Source organism: Scyliorhinus torazame, chromosome 5 (genome assembly GCF_047496885.1).
Source record: "Scyliorhinus torazame isolate Kashiwa2021f chromosome 5, sScyTor2.1, whole genome shotgun sequence".
In the NCBI taxonomy this organism is placed as follows: domain Eukaryota; kingdom Metazoa; phylum Chordata; class Chondrichthyes; order Carcharhiniformes; family Scyliorhinidae; genus Scyliorhinus; species Scyliorhinus torazame.
Window position 1 is genome coordinate 80,602,614 of NC_092711.1, and position 20,856 is coordinate 80,623,469.

The following is a 20,856-nucleotide window of genomic DNA, read 5'->3' on the forward strand; positions in this document are numbered from 1 at the left end:
CAGCCTTGGGTGATTGTCGGTGTGGAGTTTCCACGTTCTGCCTCGTCTATTCCTGTTTCCACCGCGTGCTCCAGTTACCTCCCACATTCTAAAGATGTGCAGGTTAGCTGGATTGGTCATGCTATATTACCCCTTAATGCCCACAACGTTAGGTGGGGTTACGAGGTTCTGGAGATAGGGCAGGGGCATGCGTCCAGTTGGAGTGCTCTTTCGGAGGGTTGGTGCAGACTCACTGGGCCGAATAGCCTCGTTTGGCACAGTAGGGATTATATGATGATGATTCCATGATGAAATACACACATCAACAAACACACACACACACACAAATGCACTTATTCAGACACAAACATTAAGACACTGACATGCATGTTGAACGTATAAAGACACATTAACACTTTTATTACTGGGCAGGGAAGTATAAACTTATATTGACACAGGCATTAATAGATAAACATAGACTTCAACACACAAACACACACACTAAAACACTCATACATACAGATTGACAGAAGATAAACAAAGTTTGCATACAGACGCTGACACACAAATACACAGATCAATACTAACTGACACAGGAACACACACAATGACACTTATAAAGACATCGGGACACACAAAAGACTAAAGCAAAACACGAATTTCGCATCTACACAGACACAAAAGATAAGGAACAAACACAAACGTCAGGCAATGGCGGCACGGTGGCATAGTGGTTAGCACTGCTGCCTCACACCACCATGGACCTGGGGTTCATCCCGCTCCTGGGTCTCTGTCCCAGTGGAGTTTCTCCGTGACCTGTGGGTCTCACCCCCACAACCCAAAGATGTGCAGGGTAGGTGGATTGGCCATGCTAACTTGCCCCTTAATTGGAAGAAAAAAGTTAAGGAGATCGATTTCTGAGTGTCATGAACTCAACAATAGATATGCAATGGAAATATATTGAAGAATTAATTAGCAGCGGGAGAAAATGAAGCGAGAATATTAAAAACATATCCTGGATTAATAAACAATCTAATTATATTTATTTGCTCTATCCCCGTAGATACCACAGAGCACATCTGGACTGAAGACAATGAGGATGATAACGGCAACATCTGGACAACCGCTTCCACATTCATCACCCTGTTCATCCTGAGCATTTCCTACTGTGCTGCAGTCACTCTGGTGAAGGTGAGAAGATTCAATCCACTCACACTTCAAACTGACAGAAGCCGTTTCAAAAACCTCTAAATGTTTTATTGATTCAAAACTCTAACATCAATGTCCCAGATCATAAACATCTGCTTCATCGTTTTCTCTCTCTTTTACAGATCAAGTGATCGGTTGACGTTCGGACGCTGTAGATTTTCCTCAGCTGTTTATCATGGTCTGTGTGTGACACAAATACAATATTTCCTCTTGGTGGCTCTAACAGTAAAATCCTCTCAGTTTATTATTCTGCATCTGTAACTGAGACAATCTTGGACAATATTTCTGTTTTCCGTTTAAAATGTACGAGATAATTTTGGCTGTAATGTAATTGTAGCCAGTAATTTCTCCCAATCTCATGTCTAAGTAAATAACTTATCTCGTACCTTATTTACAACAGTTGCCTTCCCTTTATGTTGAGCTCCCGTTCTCTCTTTCTTGTGTCTGTTACAGTTGTACATACATTTGGCAGCTCAGAGGGCATGTGTTCTGTTCTCACTGTGACCCTCAATCATTATGTTCCCTTTTGTTAACTTTAAAATTAATTTTTGTGTAATATTTTCTCTGAATTTTTAATAAATATTGAATGAAAAATGAAGAAATCAAGACTTTGCTGAACTCCTTTCTCTCAGGTCCATCGGCACCGCTCCATTTCCCCGATTATCCAGTTGTCTCCCCTTTCCCAGACAGATATTTCTCACCAGTCCTGTCTGGGATGTGTCTGAACTCAAGGCCCCTCAGTGAAAGAGCCACTGCGCCACCAAGCGGTCCATCCGGGTTATGCCACCTTCACCTTTGCCTTATTTTGTTAAACTCCAGAGCCAGCTAAAGAATTCCACAGATTCACTGCCCTCTGAGAGAAGAAATGTCTCCTCATCTCTGTCCTAAATTTGAGATCCCTTACTCTGAGATTATGCCCTTTGGTCCTAGACTTTCCCACAAGAGGAAACAATATGATTTTTCAGGCTGTGTAACTGGTTAAAGCTCTTTCCACAGTCAGTTCACTGGAACACACTCACTCAGGTGTGTGTGTGTCTCGGGGCTTTTCCAGTCACACTGATGTTTGAAATCTCTTCCCACAGTCAGAACAGACAAGCACATTGACAGTTTGTGATATTTAGATCCTAATGAATTGAGTGCCTGTCAGATCTTGATGTTATATTTGGTTCGAGTTGCCCAGCTGCCAATCCTCCCGTTCTAATGCCTGAAAAAGGTTACAAAACTGATCACTCTAAGAATAGGGTAGAAATTCACAACAGACCATTCTAGTTTCTATTGAACCTTCTTTCCTCTCTTGCTTTCCCCAAGCATGTGGTCCAGTCAAATTAAAAGACCAAAATCAGCAAGTCCCAACAAAAGTGTCACTGCCTGTGCGGAGTCTGCCCGTTCTCCCCGTGTGTGCGTGGGCTTCCTCCGGGTGCTCCGGTTTCCTCCCACAGTCCAAAGATGCGCAGGTTCGGTGGATTGGCCATGCTCAATTGCCCTTATGTTAGATGGGGGTTGCTGGGTTATAAGGACAGGGTGGAGGTGTGGGCTTAAGTAGGGTGCGCTTTCCAAGAGCCGGTGCAGACTCGATGGGCCGAATGGCCTCCTCCTGCACTGTAAATTCCATGATTGTACCTCTATGATTATTGAACAATCAGCGAGTCAGCCTGAGCCTATCTCACCAATTGTAACCGTCACAATGCCCGGGTGATTGACGGCAGATCCGGACCAATACGAAGCGGAGGGGCGGGGCTGGAGGACCGACCGGGAGCAGCTCGTCCTCCAACCAATCGGAGTGAATGAGGGGCGGGCCCGTTGTGATTTAAGCATGCGCAGTGTGGGTAATGGCGATGCAGAAGAACGTCTTTTTCTGATCAGAAATTGGTGAGAGGCGTTTAACAATATGGAGGGAGCGAGAGATCGCGGGGGTGGGCGGAAATGTTGTGTAAAGCTGTTGAAATCGCAAACCTCGGAAAGGTTTACGGCACCATATTTGTACCGAGCGGAGCTGCAGCGCCTCATCTTCGGCTCGGGTTAACGGCCGCCATCTTTATTGGATATGCATGAGGGCGCATGCGCGTTTGTTGTCTTTGTCGGGGCGATGTTTCAACGAGTGGGAGGAGCTTGTTCTCCATTGGTCAGAAAGGAGATAACTTGTCCATCAAACTGGATTAGTCTTTGAGTCCCAATGTCTTATTGATGATACTAACTTTCAGAATTGGAGCCGGTGGGTGGCCGGGGAGCGATAGAAGCTGCGGAGTGAGCTGGGAGGCTTCATAAATACCCCGTGGAGGCTTCAACTCCCGAGGAAAATGTTAACGGTCCCGTCTTAAACAGCACCAAACAGAGTGAGAGCTGAGCGGTGACAGGCCTGGAATACCGGCCGCCATCTTTACAGAGGACAAGGTGCCGCAGGGAAGGGGCTGGTTTAGCACAGTGGGCTTAAGACAGCTGGCTTGTAATGAAGAACAAGACCAGCAGCGCGGGTTCAATTCCCGTTCCAGGCTCCCCGAACAGGTGCCGGAAAGTGGCGACTAGGGTCTTTTGACAGGAACTTCATTGAAGCCTCCTTGTGACAATAAGGGATTATTATTATTTTGCGCTGCATGTCTGCACCGGATGCCAACTCTTCCAGATTGACTGACTGGAGTCGCCGGTATTTTATTTTAATCATTTGTGGGAGTCACTGGCTGGGCCAACATTTATTGCCCATCCCTAATTTCCCTCAAACCGAGTGGCTTGCTCGGCCATCTCGGAGGGCATTTAAAGAGTCAACCACATTGCTGTGGTTTGGAATCGTGTCGGCCAGACCAGGTAAGGATGGCAGATTTTCTTTTCTATTCATTCACGGGATGTGGGTGTCACTGGCTGGGCCAGCATTCACTGCCCAGCACTAATTGCCCTTGAACTGAGGGAATTTTAAGGGTCAACCAGCTGACTGTGGATCTGGAATCACCTGTAGGCCAGACCAGGTAAGATAAGAAGATTTCCTTCACTGAAGGACATGAGTAAACCAGTTGGTTCTTTGCAACAATTGACAATGGTTTCATGGTCATCAGTAAACTTTCAATGAGGGCAGCACGGTGGCGCAGTGGTAGCCCTGCAGCCTCACGGCGCCGAGGACCCAGGTTCGATCCCGGCTCTGGGTCACTGTCCGTGTGGAGTTTCCACATTCACGCTGTGTTTGCGTGGGTTTCGCCACCACAACCCAAAAGATGTGTCGGGTAGAGAGATTGGCCATGCTAAATTGCCACTTAATTGGAAAGAATGAATTGGGTACATTAAATTTATTTTTTAAAAAGTAAACTTTCAACAAATTCAAATTTTACCTTCTGCCTTGGTGAGATTCATGTCTGGGTGTCTGGAAAATCATTGGGACAGTACAAAATATTTTTGTGACACTGGAACATGATTAGGACAGTAAAAATATTAATTTTGGGTCTCTGGAAAATCATTCGGGCAGTAAAAAATATTTTTGAACATTTCTGTTCAGCGGATATAAAAATATTGAAAATGGGATGAAGGTTGTTTGGCTGACAGTCAATCAGTGTCCTTTTTAAAAATAAATTTAGAGTGCTCAATTCATTTTTTCCAAATAACGGGCAATTTAGCCTGTCCAATCCACCTAATCTGCACATCTTTGGGTTGTGGGGGTGAAACCCACGTAAACAATGTGCAAACTCCACATGGACAGTGACCCAGAGCCCGGATCGAACCTGTGACCTCAGCGCCGTGAGACAGGAGTGCTAACCACTGTGCCACTGTGCTGCCCTAGTCAAACACTGTCCTGTAAGGTAATGAGTCCTTTTGCTTCCCAATTGGCCGAGGAAGGCAGTGTGTCACAAGGATGGATGTGTTGACCGATTAATGGCTGGAGGATGGGGGCAGGTCATGTGATCGAACCTCCAGGAATACATTTAATCAAATTTGGCAAGTGAGAATGTTGTGAATTTCTATCCTAAACTGACAATGAGGTTTCTGTAAATTTACAGGATACTGGCAGAGGACGTTTAACAGAAGGGAAACGCAAACCAAATGCCACATTGCAATCTGCGAGTCACTCGGTTCATTAGAAGCTGAATTTCAGCAGCATCTGGGTGTGGAAGGTAAATGGTTTGTCTGTTCTGTCTGTGAGGGATGATTTCTGGTCTCAGTGTGACTGGAAAAGCCCCAAGATTCACAAACCCTCGTTCAGCCAAGCCTGGAGAACTGTGTTCAGTTCTGGGCAACAAACCTGAGGAAGGATAGAATGGAGTGTAGCACAGATTTACCTGAGTGATATCTGAACCCTCCGGGGTTAAAATACAAGGCGAGATTAGACAAAAATGTCAGTGTCAGCTGGCAGCACGGTGACGCAGTGAGCAGCACTGCTGCCTCATAGAGCCGGGGTCCCAGGTTCGACCCCGGCTCTGGGTCACTGTCCATGTGGAGGTTTCACATTCTCCCCGTGTTTGTGTGGGTTTCGCCCCCGCAACCCAAAGATAAAAGATGTGCAGGGTAGGTGGATTGACCACGCTAAATTGTCCCTTAATTGGAAATAATGAATTGGGTACTCTAAATTTATTATAAAATATATATATTTTAAATTATGGGCAGAGAAGGGCATTCAGTCCATGCTAGCTCTCTAATCGGCACGGTGGTTAGCACTGTTGCTTCCCAGCAGCAGGGACCCGGGTTTGATTCCCGGCTTGGGTCACTGTCTGTGCGGAGTCTGCACGTTCTCCCCATGTCTGCGTGGGTTTCCTCCAGGTGCTGCGGTTTCCTCCCACAAGTCCCGAAAGACGTGGGTGTTAGGTGAATTGGACATTCTGAATTCTCGCTCAGTGCACCCGAACAGGCACCGGAGTGTGACGACCTGGGATTTTCACAGTAATTTCATTGCAGTGTTAATGTAAGTCTACTTGTGACACTAATAAATATTATTATTATCTGGAGCAATCCAGTCAGAGTCATTTTCCTGCTCTGTCTCTGTATCCTCACAGCTTTATTTCTCAAAGGTTTCTCCCCAATTTAAAAAAAAAAAAAATCATTTATTGTGTCTATTTCCAAACTCCATCATCGGCAGCAGGTTTACGGTCATTGCCACTGGCTGTGTAAAAACATTCTTCCTCATACCTCCTGGACCATTTACATGCATAGATACGGAGCAACGTAGAAAATAGGAGCAGGGGGCTATTTGGCCCTTCGAGCCTGCACCACCATCCATTGGTCAGAGCTGATTAGGCTCAATAGCCTAATCCCGCTTTCCCCCATATCCTTTGATCCCCTTCACCCTCAGTGCTGTATCTAACTACTTCTTGAAAACATGCAATGTTTTGGCCTTTATTAGTTCCTGTGGCGATGAATTCCATCGGCTCACCACTCTCTGGGTGAAGAAATTTCTCCTCATCGCCGTCCTAAATGGCCTACCCAGTATCCTCAGATTGTGATCCCTATTTCTGGACACACGCACTATCGGGAACATCCTTCCTGAATCTACTCTGTCTCGCCCTGTTTTTTTTTCAACATTAATTTAGAGTGCCCAATTCTTTTTTTGCAATTAAGGGGCCTATTTAGAGTGGCCAATCTACATACCCTGCACATCTTTGGATTTATGGGGTTGAGACCCACACAAACACAGGGAGAATGTGCAAACTCCACACAGACAGTGACCCGGAGCTGTGATCGAACCCGGGTCCTCGGCGACAGGAGGTAGCTGTGCTAGCCACTGTGCCGCCCACTTTTTATAGGTTTCTGTGAGAACCCCCCTCAATCGTCTGAACTCCAGCGAATATGGGCAGCATGGTAGCAAAGTGGTTAGCACAATTGCTTCATAGCTCCAGGGTCCAAGGTTCGATTCCCGGCTTGGGTCACTGTCTGTGCAGAGTCTGCACGTTCTCCCCGTGTGTGCATGGGTTTCCTCTGGGTGCTCCTGTTTCCTCCCACAGTCCAAAGATGTGCAGGTTAGGTGGACTGGCCATGCTAAATTGCCCTTGATGTCCAAAATTTCCCTTAGTGTCGGGTGGGGTTACTGGTTTATGGGGATAGGGTGGAGGTGTGGGCTTGGGTAGGGTGTTCTTTCAAAGAGCCGGTGCAGACTCGATGGGCCGAATGGCCTCCTTCTACACTGTAAATTCTATGATATTATATGAATACAATCCTAACCAATTCAATCTAATCTGTACATCTTTGAACTGTGGGAGGAAACCGGAGCACCCGGAGGAAACCCACACAGACACGGGGAGAAAGTGCAAACTCCACACAGTCAGGGTGGGAATTGAACCCTGGTGCTGTGAGGCAGCAGTGCTAAGCACTATGCCACCCCCTGTCTTGCAACCCTCAAGAGAAAAATATATCCTTATCCCCATCTGAATTGGGTGACCCCCTTGTTCCAGATTCTCCCACAAGAGGAAACATCCTCTCCACATCCACCCTGTCAAGACCCCTCAGGACCTTATATAGAGTTCAATCCAGGTTTTACCCCAAACTTAAAATCTGTGTCCCGGCTGCTTGTACGATCACTGAATGGAAACAGAGTTTCTTTGTCCACCTGATGGAAATCTGGTATAATCTTGTGTACCTGAATCAAATCTCCCCTCAACCTCCTTTGCTGGAACCATTCTGGTAAATCTCCTCTGCACCTTCTTCAAGAACCTTCACATTCTTCCTGAAGAGTGGTGACCAGAGCTTTATAAAGATTCATAGAATAGAATTAGAGCCATAGAATTCTTACAGTGCAGAAGGAGGCCATTCGGCCCCTCAAGTCTGCACTGATTCTCTGAAAGGGCACCCCGCCTAGGCCCACACCCCCACCCTGTCCATGTAACCCCATAGCCCCACCGAACCTGCACATCCCGGGACACTAAGGACAATTTATCAAGGTCAATCCACCTAACTGTCCCTTCTTTGGAGTGTTGGAGGAAACCTGAGCACAGGGTGGAAACCCACGCAGACATGGGGAGAAAGTGGTGTAACCTCCACACACACAGTCACCAAGACCAGAATTGAACCTGGGTCACGGCACTGTGAGGCAGCAGTGCTAACCACCGTGCCACCAGAAACATAGTTTTGGTATCAATATTGCTGTTTATGAAGCTCAAGATCGAATTTGCTTTGGCAACTACTCTCTCGATATGTCTTATGAGTATACAAAGTCCGTCTTCACCTCTTTCTCTCCTCCCAAAGAGGCCAGTTGGGTTTTTACAACAAACGAGACGTTTTCATGGTCACTTTTTTCCCCAGTGCCAGCCCCACAAATGACCAGATTCATTCAGCTCAATTTCACAACCTGCCTTTGTGTTTTTGTGGGTTCTCACTCACTCCCTTTTCAATCAGTTTCACAGGGTGTTCGAAGGGGAGGCTTCAAAGTCCGGAAACTCAAACCAAGCATCACATCAGGATCTGACAGAGTCGTCAATTTATCATATCCTGAATATCAGCAGATTTTGAACATGGAAGGAAAAAGCACCGTTCACAGTGAGGAGAAATCGTGCACGTGTTGTGTGTGTGGACGAGGATTCACTCGATCATCAGGCCTCACAAGCAACAAATGCAGTCACACTGAGGAGAAACCGTGGAAATGTGCGGACTGTGGGAAAGGATTCACATCACCATCCCAACTGGAAACTCATCGACGCAGTCACACTGGGGAGAGACCATTCACCTGCTCCAAGTGTGGGAAGGGATTCACTCAGGTATCCAACCTGATGAAACACAAGCGAGTTCACACTGGGGAGAGGCCGTTCACCTGCTCTCGGTGTGGGAAGGGATTCATCAATTCAACCAATCTGCTGACACACCAGAGAATTCACACTGGGGAGAGGCCATTCAGTTGCTCCGAGTGTGGGAAGGGTTTCACTCAGGTATCCAACCTGCTGAGACACCAGCGAATTCACACTGGGGAGAGACCATTCACCTGCTCCAAGTGTGGGAAAGGATTTACTCAAACATCGGACCTGCAGAAGCACCAGCGAATTCACACTGGGGAGAGACCATTCCAATGTCCAGACTGCGGGAAGTGCTTTAAAAGTTCTGGGGAACTGATGCTCCATCAACGTGTTCACACTGACGAGAGACCATTTAGATGCTCTCACTGTGGGACTGGGTTTAGAGAATCAACTCAGCTCACTGTACATCAGCGAATTCACACTGGGGAGAGGCTATTCACCTGTTCAGAGTGTGGGAAGGGATTCACTCAGTCATCCGTTCTGCTGAATCACCAGCGAATTCACACTGGAGAGAGACCGTTCACCTGTTCAGAGTGTGGGAAGGGATTCACGCAGTCATCCTCCCTACTGAGACACCAACGAGGCCACAAGTAACCATAGTGATTGGATTTTGCTGTTAACTCACATTCAGGACTGAACTACGTTCATTTGGATCTCTTTCTGCTGATAACAAACTTCAGCCCATTTACAGGGGCTAATATTCTGGCTAAAAGTCAAATAAATTAGATTTGTGTGAAATACGCAGTGTGTTGAAACTTTTTAATATCTCTGACACAAGTTAGTTCCTTTTGAAGTACTCTCGCTCTCCCCTGTCTCTTCCATCCTCACCTCCAACAAGAAGTGTGAGGAGCTTGTGGAGCTTCTTTGTGACTGAGATTGAGTAAATCCGATCAGCTGCCTCTGCTGCTTCCCTCCCTTCCACGAGCCCACCGGACCAAACTGTCTCTAAATGCCATCCTTTCCCGAGCACTGAACCCACATCTTTCTCTAGTTTCTCTCCCATCTCCACTCATGCCCTCTCAGAGCTCATCTTGTCCATGAGACTCCGCTCCTGCTCCATCGACCATAGTCCCACTCAGCTGATCAGCCAACTACCCTGTGTCCAATGATATTGTCAACATTTCTCTCTTCAGGTACTGTCCCTCTGTCCTTCAAATCTGCCATCATCAACCCCTCAATAAAACAAACCCTTGACCCTGCCATCCTTACAAATTACTGCCCCGTCTGCAACCTCCCTCTCCTCTCCAAACTCTTTCAATATGTTGACACCTCCCAAATCTTTGTCCGTCTTTCCCCGAACGCCCATGTTTGAATCCCTTCAATCAGGTCTCTGCCCTGTCACAGTGAAATACAAGAAACAAACAGAATCTTACCCGGAGAGAAGACAGACAATCCTGGAGCTTGGATACAAGGGCAGCACAGTGGTTAGCACTGTTGATTCACAGCACCAGGGACCTGGGTTCGATTCCTGGCTTGGGTCACTGTCTGTGCGAAGTCTGCAAGTTCTCACCGTGTCTGCGTGGGTTTCCTCCGGGTGCTCCGCTTTCCTCCCACATCCAAAGATGTGCAGGTTAGGTGGATTGACTATGCTAAATTGCCCTTCGTGTCGAAAAAGGTTAGGTGAGGTTACGGGGTTAGGGTGGAGGTGTGGGCTTAAGTAGGATGCTCTTTCCCAGGGCTGGTACAGACTCAATGGGCCGAATGGCCTCCTGCACTGTAAATTCTCTGATTCTATGAGGTGAGATTGTCCTTTCTGAGCTCCAGCCAGGTGATGTTAAACACTCAGGCGGGAAAGACAAAAGACAAAAATCTACAACGTGTTTAAAACAGCTGATTTATTTCGCCAATATCTAGAATGTTAAACTCCAGTCCCTTCGAGGTTATTATCATCAGAAACAAACTCCAACCAACAGAGTAAAAACCTCAAAGTTTCGGTACAGATAGAGGCCATTTGGCCCATTGTGTGAGTGCTGGCTGAAGTAGAGCTATTCAGCTTAATCCCATTTTGCAGATCTCCGTTGATTGCCCTGTATGTTCCAGTCCTTCAATTGGATATCCAAGACATTTATTTTAAAGTGATCGGGATTTCTGCTTCTATGACCCTATCAGACAGCGAGTTCTAGACTCCCACCACTGAAATGACTGCCCTGATTGAAATTGGCTTTTCTAGTTAGCTATCGATGATCCCGAGCCACGTGCCAATTGGCATAGGGTTGAGAAAATTAGAGAAGTTAACACGTGGCTAAAGGAGTGGTGCGGGAAAGCGGGATTCCATTTCATGGGGCATTGGCATCAGTACTGGGGCAGGAGGGACCTGTACCGTTGGGACGGTCTTCACCTGAACCATTCTGGGACCAGTGTTCTAGCGAATAGGATAAATAGGTTGGTCACAAGGACTTTAAACTAGCAAGTTGGGGGGAAGGGAAGTGTAAAGCTATGGACAGTATAATGGTTAATGGAGAGCAAGGCAGCAGGTTACGTGACAGGTTATTATGTAGAGATATGGGTTCAAAGACAAGGAAAATTAAGAGAAAGGGAAAGAGGAAAAATAAATTGTGAAAAGTTACTGATCAAGGTGTTAGGATTCATAACAAAGACATAAAAAGCAGCATAAGTGTACTTTACCTGAATGCTCGTAGTATACGAAATCAGGTAAATGAGTTGATGGCGCAAATCATCGTGAATGACTATGATTTAGTGGCCATGACTGAAACATGGTTAAAAGATGGTCACGACTGGGAGTTAAATATCCAAGGGTATCAGACTATACGAAAGGATAGAATGGACGGTAAGGGCGGTGGTGTTGCTTTGTTGTTTAAGGATGGCATCCGGGCAATAGTAAGGGATGATATTGGTGCTATGGAGGACAAGGTTGAATCAATTTGGGTGGAAATCAGGAATAGTAAGGCGAAAAGGTCACTGATAGGAGTAGTCTATAGGCCACCAAATAGTAACAGGATGGTAGGGTAGGCAATAAGCAAAGAAATAACGGATGCATGTAGAAATGGTACAGCGGTTATCATGGGAGATTTCAATCTGCATATTGATTGGTTTAACCAGGTTGGTAAAGGAAGCCTTGAGGAGGAGTTTATAGAATGTGCCCGGGATAATTTCCTGGATAATTTTCCTATCTTTAAATCAAGCAGGATTGATGGACATGTATCTTTACGTCAAGTAGGATTAATGGACATGTATCTTTACGTCAAGTAGGATTAATGGACATGTATCTTTACGTCAAGTAGGATTAATGGACATGTATCTTTACGTCAAGTAGGATTAATGGACGTGTATCTTTAAATCAAGCAGGAGTAATGGACATGTATCTTTAAATCAAGCAGGATTAATGGACATGTATCTTTACGCCAAGTAGGATTAATGGACATGTATCTTTAAATCAAGCAGGAGTAATGGACATGTATCTTTAAATCAAGCAGGATTAATGGACAGGTATCTTTAAATCAAGCAGGATTAATGGACAGGTATCTTTAAATCAAGCAGGATTAATGGACAGGTATCTTTACGTCAAGCAGGATTAATGGACATGTATCTTTACGTCAAGTAGGATTAATGGACATGTATCTTTAAATCAAGCAGGATTAATGGACATGTATATTTAAATCAAGCAGGATTGATGGACAGGTGCCTTTAAGTTGAGCAGCAAAATTCCGAACTTACTGGAGAGAACACTAGTTCCTGCTGGTTTGAATGCTGATGTCTATGGCTGGAGGTGACAGTCTCTTCGGAATGGATTACTGATCCCAGATCAGGAGGATGGTGATATCCGGGGCTGGACGTGACAGTGTCTTCGGAATGGATTACTGATCCTAGATCAGGAGGATGGTGATCTCCGGGGCTGGAGGTGATATCTCCTCAGAATAATTTACTGATCCCGGATCAGGAGGCTGCAGATCTCCATGGTTGGAGGTTCTTATCATTTATTTAACTATTAATTTTTTATTTTCTTAATATAAATTTAGAGTAACCAATTATTTTTATTTCAAATAAAGGGGCTATTTAGCCTGACCAATCCACCTAACCTGCACATCTTTTAAGTTGTGGGGGTGAAACCCACGCAGAGACTGGGAGAATGTGCAATATCAGCAGAATCAAACCGGATATTGTCAGACAATCAATTCTGGGCGTGACTAACAGCAGCAAAAGTAACAGAATCCAATCCCTGATGTCACTTGTGAACTCGCTGATGTCACCGTTCTTTAGGTGCCTCAGTGAATCTCTTCCTTTTCCCCACACAGAGCAGGTGAATGGCCTCTCCCCAGTGTGAATTCGCTGGTGCATCACCAAGTTGGACTTTGTGAATCCCTTCCCACACACGGAGCAGATAAACGGCCTCTCTCTGGTGTGACCTCGCTGGTGTTCAATGAGGTTGGATGAAGACCTGAAATTCTTTCCAGAGGATGTGCAGCTGAACGGCCTCTCTGGGATGTGAACTCCCTGGTGGTACTAGAGGCTGGATATCCGAGAAAATTCCTCCCCACACAGGGAGCAGGTGTACGGCTTCTCCCCAGTGTGAACTCGCTGGTGTACGGTGAGGTTGGCTGAAGACCTGAACTTCTTTCCACAGGGAGTACAGTTGAATGGCTTCTCCTCAGTGTGAATAAGCCGGTGTGTTAGCAGGTGAATCTCTTCCCAAACTCTAAGCAGATGAATGGCCTCTTCCTGGTGTGATCTCGCTGGTGTATTGCAAGGCCTGCTAATTGAGTACACCCCTTCCCAAACACTGAGCATGTGAATGGCTTCTCACCAGTGTGAATGCGTTGATGGTTTCTCAGCAGGGATAGGTTATAGAATCCTTTCCCACAATCCTCACATTTCCAAGGTTTCTCTATGGTGCTGGGCTCAGTGTGGCTGCATCAATGGATTTCCAGATGGGATGGATAATTGAATCCTTTACCACAGTCCTCACATTTCCACAGTTTCTCCATAGAGCCGGGGACAGTTAAAGCAATGACCATATACCAAACACATTTAATATTTCTCCACACTGTCACTGGTGCACTGAGAAACTATTGACGCATTCACACTGGGGAGAAGCCGTTCACTTGCTCAGTGTGTGGGAAGGGGTTTACTCAATTAGCCAGCCTAACATTAAAGCTTTTCCCACAGACAGCAAGGCAATAAATGTATTTTTCTAGATTCAAAGGTCCATGATATTCAGATCCTGATTAATCGAGTGCCTGTGTCAGATCTTGATCTGATGTTTGGTTTGAGTTTCTCATCTGCAAATCCTTCCCCATAAATATCCTGCTAAAGGAGTTTACAAGAGTACCCAGTGTCAGTCCAGGATAGAAATTTTGAACATTAATTCCAGTTTCTGTGGAACATTTCTTCCCTCTCGTTCCCCCAGAACTGTAAATCCCCGCCCCACACACACTCCCTCTTCATTGGGCTGAAATCCAAAAATGTTTTGGCAAATTATTTCCGGATCCTTTTAACGATCTGGAGATAAATTCACTCATGATTTGTGACAAAATATGAATCTGAATGTGCAAAGATGTGCAGGTTAGGTGGATTGGCCATGATAAATTGCCCTTAGTGGCCAAAATTGCCCTTAGTGTTGGGTGGGGTTACTGGGTTATGGGGAAAGTGTGGAGGTTGGGTAGGGTGCTCTTTCCAAGAACCGGTGCAGACTCGATGGGCCGAATGGCCTCCTTCTGCACTGTAAATTCTATGAAATCTATGAATCACCCTAATTGAGCAGACACAATAACAGACGTTAACCTTGTGTCCAGAACTGACTGTGTTAAGATTTTCTCAGTGGAGCCTCAGTCAACATCACTGAGTCTAACTTTAAATTCCAGATGTTATTAATTGAATGGATTGGAGCCCATGTCCCCAGAACATTCTCCTGTCTCTCTGGGTGACTAATGCAGTATCTCCCCCCCTGGTCTCTATGAGGTTGTTTGTGGAGAGAAGAGGAAGCGGCGGATAGTCACGAACCTGGAACCTCACAATATCCAGGGAATGATTGACGGCATATCCGGGCCAATAGGGAAAGAGGAGGCGGGACTGGAGGACTGAGCGGGAGTGACTGGTCCTCCAACCAATCCGAGTGAGCGAGGGCCGGGCTGGGCTCGGGCGTGTGAGGCATGCGCAGCGTGATTAATGGCGGCGCAGAGACGGTTCTTTCTCGGTACGATAATCCGCAGAGGTGGGTACGGCGGAACCGGGGGGAGCTATGGATCAAGCGGGCCGGGGGGGGGGGGGGGGGGGGGTGTGTGTGTGGAGAAGCTTTGTAAACATGTTATATGAACCGCAAACTCATGAAAAATAACCGACCGATATCCGGGATGGCCCCCCCGCCCTTTGCACAGAGCAAGGCCTCAGTTCCAAACGCCATCTTTGTCGGGGGCACTGGTTGCAGGGCGGCGCGATCCCCATCTTTATTGAAGATACTGACAGCGAGGGCGCAAGCGCACCCGCCATCTTTGTTAGGGACAATATTTTTCAAATTTACCCAGTAACAGAGCGTGAACAAATTGTTCATTAAACTGCTTCACTCTTTCGCCTCCAATTTGTTATCGATAACGCCGAACAATGATATGAGGTCAATGACAATCATTTGTATTCATATTGTGTCTTTAACAGAATAAATCTGTCTATAAAACCAAAAGGAAAAGATGATGGTTTCTCCAGCAGATAAACTGACACTAAAGTGGAGCCGGGCAATGTAACTGAGGTGGAAATAGGTGGACTTGGTGATGATGTGGATATGTGGTCAAAATATGTCCTTCAGCCTCAGACAGTTAACAAGTAGAGGGATGGAGTTAGTGGTTAGAGAGGGAAATGTGTGATGGTGACTGGAGAGAATGGCTTCAGATTTTCCAATGTTTAAAGGCTGGAAATTTCTGCTCCTGCAGCACTTGATGTCAGACAAGCCAGCACAGTGTGTGTGAGTTGGAGATGAACTAGGAGGTGATGATCTTCACTTGCACCTCCTACCCGGGTGCATCCAGGCAGTGGAGGTTGATGGATTAGAAGATTCTGTCAGAGTTTTGGTGAAGCTGTAGATGTAGAAAATCCCTCTCTTTCACCCTCTGTTTCTTGCACCCCTCTCACTCCCTGTCTCTTCCTCTCACCCCCTTCTGTCGATGCTAGATTATGTGTGATCCAAGATTGAGTGGTGGGATCCATTCCGTGAACAACATTAGTAAACCAGCCTGATTTTTATGACAATGAGGCAATTTTCACAGTCACTTTCCTCGTGCCGACCTCACAAATTACCAGATTCATTCAGCAGAATTTTACAACTTGCCTTTGTGTTTCTGTGGGCTCTCTCTCACTTCCTTTTTTCTTTTTGAAATCTGTATCACAGGATATTAGAAAGGGGAGGATTTGCAGTCAGGAAACTGAAACTAAAGATCATATCAGGATCTCATGGACGCGCCCAATCTATTGCAACCTGAATATCAAAGTGTTTTGAAGATGGAAGAAAAAAGCACCATTCACAGTGAGGAGAAACCGTACACGTGTTCTGTGTGTGGACGAGGGTTCAATCGATCATCTGGCCTTTCAAAACATAAATGTAGGCATGATGGGGAGAAGCCGTGGAAATGTGAGGACTGTGGGAAAGGATTCAATTACCCATCAGAGCTGGAAATTCATCAGCGTGGTCACACCGGGGAGAGGCCATTCACCTGCTCGGACTGTGGGAGGGGATTTACTAAGTCATCCATCCTGCTGACACACCAGCGCACACACAGTGGGGAGAAGCCATTCACCTGCTCTGACTGTGGGAAGAGATTTACTCAGTCATCCACCCTGCAGAAACATCAGCGAATACACACTGGGGAGAAACCATTCACCTGTTCTGTGTGTGGGATGGGATTCAGTCAGTCATCCACCCTGCTGACACACCAGCGAATACACACCAGGGAGAAGCCATTTACCTGCTCTGAGTGTGGGAAGAGATTCTCTCACCAATCCACCCTGCTGACACACCAGCAGGTTCACACTAGACAGAGACCGTTCATCTGCTTCGAGTGTGGGAAGGGATTCATTAATTCATCACACCTGATGGTACACCAAAGAGTTCATACTGACGAGAGACCTTTTAAATGTCTGGACTGCAGGAAGTGTTTTAAAACCTCGCAGGAACTGGTCTCCCATCAACAGGTTCACACTGATGAGAAACCGTTCAGGTGCTCTCACTGCGGGACTGGGTTCAGACGATCGTCTCATCTCACTGTACACCAGCGCACTCACACTGGGGAGAGGCCATTCATCTGCTACAAGTGTGGAAAGAGATTCACTCAGTCATCCGCTCTGCTAAGACACCAGCGAGTTCACACTGGGGAGAGGCTGTTCATCTGCTCTGATTGTGGGAAGAGATTCATTCAGTCATCCAACCTGCTGACACACCAACAAGTTCACACCGGGGAGAGACAGTTTACCTGTTCCTCGTGTTGGAAGTGATTTTCTCGTCATCCGCCCTGCTGAGACACCAGCGAGTTCACTGGTAACTACAGTGATTGGATTTTGTTGTTACTCACATTGAGAACTGAGCCCTTTCATTGTAATCTGTTTCTGCTGATGTTAATACATTTCAGACCAGTCATAGAGACAAATATCCTGGACAAAAATCAAATATGCCATCTATGTGTTAAACATGCTGTATCGTGTATTTTTAATATCTGAAGTGTTCTCCTTTTGAAGGGTTCTCCCCTCCCCTGTCGTCTCCATTTTCACCTCCGACAACAAGTGAGGAACTCATGGAGCTTATTTATCATTAAGATTGAGACAATCCAATCTGCTGCTTCCCTCCCTCCCACTAGCCCACTGGACCAAACTGTCTCTAAAGTCCCCCTTGTCCATGATCTGAACTCACATCTTTCTCCAGTTTCTCTCCTGTCAAACCTTCTCATTGATCATCCTGTCCATGAGACCTTCCGGATTCTCCCTTTACCATTTTCCCACTAAATTACTGATCACTCAACTCCCCACATTATCTGATATTGTTAATGGCTCTGTCTCTTCTGGTTCTGTCCCTCCCACCATTAAATTCACTCTCATTCAACCGGGAAAAAAAACCTTTGACCCCCATCATCCTGGCAACCTACCGTTCCATCTCCATTCTCCCTTTTCTCTCCAAGTCCCTGTACTCGGTGTCCCCCAAGGATCTATCCTCAGCCCCTCCTATTTCTCATCTACACGCTGCCACTCGGTGACATCATCCCAAAGCACCATGTTATATTTCACATGTACACTGACATCACCCAGCTCTACCTCACGACCATCCCTCTCCATTCCTCCACTGTTACTAAATTATCAAACTGCTTATCCCACATCCAGTGCTGGATGGGCAGAAATTTCCTCCAATTAAAAATTTGGGAATATCAAAGCCATTGTCTTCAGTCACCATTAGAAATTCCATTCCCTAACCACCGAGTCCATCCCTCTCCCTGGGAACTGTCTGAGGCTGAACCACACTCTGCACAATCTCTGTGTCAGATTTGACCCCAAGATGAGTTTCTGACCCCATCTCCACACCATCACTAATACCAGATATTTCAATCTCCATAATGTCACCTGTGTCCATCCCCACCCCAGCTCATCTGATGCTGAAACCCTCATCCATGCCCCTGTTACCTTTAGACTTGATGATTCCAATACAGTACTGACCAGCCTCTCACATTCACCCCCACGGAAACGTGAGATCATCCCAAACTCTGCTGACTGTGGGCTTTCTCACACCAAGTAGTCCTGTTCACCCATCACCCCTGTGCTCACTGACCGACACTGGCTCCTTATGTAGGACAGCCTTGATTTTAAAATTCACATCCTCATCCTTGTTTGCAAATCCCTTCATGGCCTCATCCCTCCCTATCTCTGTAATCTCCAGTTTTACAACCCTCTGAGATATCTGCACTCTGCTCACTCTGGCCTATTTAGCATTCCCCATTTTAATTATTCCACCATCAGTGTAGGGCCAAGGCCGGAAACTGTGAAATTCCCTCTCTAAACCTCTCCGTCAACGGTGCAATTTTAAACAGTGTAGAATCAAATATCCCAGCGGTGGTGGGGGTGAAGGGTGGTAAATGTCGACAATTGGGTGATTAAACTGTTGATCAAGCTGTTTTAAAAAAAAAGCTAATGGGGTCCTCAGTTTATTAATGTAGACATGGAGTGCAAATGCAAGGAAGCTATCGGGAATCTTTGTAAATTACTGATTACCCAGCAGTGTGGAAAATTACCCAGGTATGTCCTGTACACAAAGAGCAGGACAAATCAAACCCAGCCCAATACTGCCTCATCAGTCTTCTCTCAATCATCAGTAAGGTGATGGAGAGGCCATCAACAGTGCTATCAAGTGGCACTTGCCCAGCAATAACCTGCTCTTGGGTCATGTCTGTGCGGAGTCTGCACATTGAGTCTCCGGTTTCCTCCCAGAAGTCCCGAAAGACGTGCTTGGTAGGTGAATTGGACATTCTGAATTCTCCCGCAGTGTACCCGAACAGGCGCCGGAGTGTGGAGACTAGGGACTTTTCAAAATAACTTCACTGCAGTGTTACTGTAAGCCTAATTGTGACACTAATAAAGATTATTATCATTGATGCCAGTTTGGGTTTCGGCAGGGTCACTTAGCTCCTGATCTCATTACAGCCTTGGTTCAAACATGGTCAAAAGAGCTGAACTCCAAAGGTAATCTGAGAGTGACTGTTATTTAAACCAAGCCAGCATTTAACCAAGTATTGCATCAGGGAATCCGAGCAAAACTGGTGTCAATGGGAATCGGGGGAAACTCCGCTGGTCATAACTTGCACAAAAAAAGATGGTCGTGTTTGTTGAAGGTCAATTATCTCAGTTCCAGGACATCACTGCAGGAGTTTCTCATGGCAGAGTCCTAGGCCCAAAATCTTTATCAATGACCTGCCTTCCCTCATAACTTCAGAATTGGGGATGTTAACACTGCTTCTCACGGTGCCAAGGTCCCAGGTTCGATCCTGGCCCTGGGTCACTGTTCGTGTGGAGTTTGCACATTCTCCCCAAATTTTCCGTGGGTTTCGCCCCCACAACCCAAAAGATGTGCAGGCTAGGTGGATTGGCCACAAAAAATGGCCCATTAATTGGAAAAAATTAATTGGGTACTCTAAAAAATTTTTTTTAAAGAATTGGGGATGTTTGCATGTGACTAAATAATGTTCAGCACCATTCACGGCTCCTCAGACACTGACGCAATCTGTCGAATTTGCAGACAGCAGGACACAGAGATGATAGGTAGAAAGTAATGAATAAGGTTTATTACGATACAAATCCAAACTCCTTCACTCCCCAAAGAATCTCCTTCCTTGATTGTTCCCAGACGAGGATTTTATGTGAGATGGGGCTCTCCCTGCTAAGGGGAAGCCCCCCTCCCTTAAAGGGGCAGTTCCTATTCTGGGGAGGTCATGGGAAATTGTATGGTCCTGTCCCGGGACCTCCATTGGGGTTATAACACAATCCATGTCCAAATGCAGCAAGACCTGGGCAATATCCAGGCTTGAGCTGAACGTGGCAAGTTACCTTCACGCCACACAAGTGCCAGGCAATGACCGTCTCTAACGAGAGAGGATCTAATGATTGACCCTTAACATTCAATGGCATTACCATCGCTGAACCTCCCACAATCAACATCCTGGGGGTTAGCACTGACCAGAAAATGAACTGGACTAGCCATATAAATATTGTGGCTACCAGAGCAGGTCGGAGGCCAGGAATCCTGCGGCACGTAACTCACCAAAGCCAGTCCACCATTTGCAAGGCACAGGTCAGGAGCATGATGGAATATTCCCCACTTGCCTGGATGAGTGCAGCTCCAACAACATTCAAGAAGCTTGACAACATCCAGAAAAAACAAGCCCATTTGATTGGCACCCCATCCACAAACATTCAATCTCACTACACCGGCGAACAGTAGCAGCAGTGTGTACCAGCTACAAGATGCACGATAACTCACCCAGGTTCATTTAGGCAGCACCTT

The 20,856-nt window shown here is 46.2% G+C and overlaps 2 protein-coding genes across 4 annotated transcripts; both read left to right on the plus strand.

The window, feature by feature from the left end:
• The first annotated feature begins 3,063 nt into the window (after positions 1-3,063).
• Positions 3,064-9,617, plus strand: LOC140418598 (uncharacterized). 2 transcript variants are annotated; one of them, XM_072502117.1, is made up of 3 exons: positions 3,064-3,987; positions 5,166-5,279; positions 8,488-9,617. In XM_072502117.1, exons 1-3 carry the CDS (start codon positions 3,780-3,782, stop codon positions 9,471-9,473), a joined length of 1,308 nt encoding a protein of 435 aa, XP_072358218.1. In that variant the 5' UTR covers positions 3,064-3,779; the 3' UTR covers positions 9,474-9,617. The 2 variants fall into 2 exon arrangements, with proteins under 2 accessions (XP_072358218.1, XP_072358219.1); XM_072502118.1 differs by lacking the exon at positions 5,166-5,279.
• Positions 9,618-14,952: 5,335 nt separating this feature from the next.
• On the plus strand, positions 14,953-18,985 carry LOC140418603 (uncharacterized). Of its 2 annotated transcripts, none has more exons than XM_072502131.1 (2): positions 14,953-15,048; positions 16,213-18,985. In XM_072502131.1, the coding sequence occupies exon 2, from the start codon at positions 16,275-16,277 to the stop codon at positions 17,310-17,312; it is 1,038 nt and encodes a 345-aa protein (XP_072358232.1). In that variant the 5' UTR covers positions 14,953-15,048; positions 16,213-16,274; the 3' UTR covers positions 17,313-18,985. The 2 variants fall into 2 exon arrangements, with proteins under 2 accessions (XP_072358232.1, XP_072358233.1); XM_072502132.1 differs by having other exon boundaries at positions 14,957-15,030.
• Positions 18,986-20,856: the final 1,871 nt, after the last annotated feature.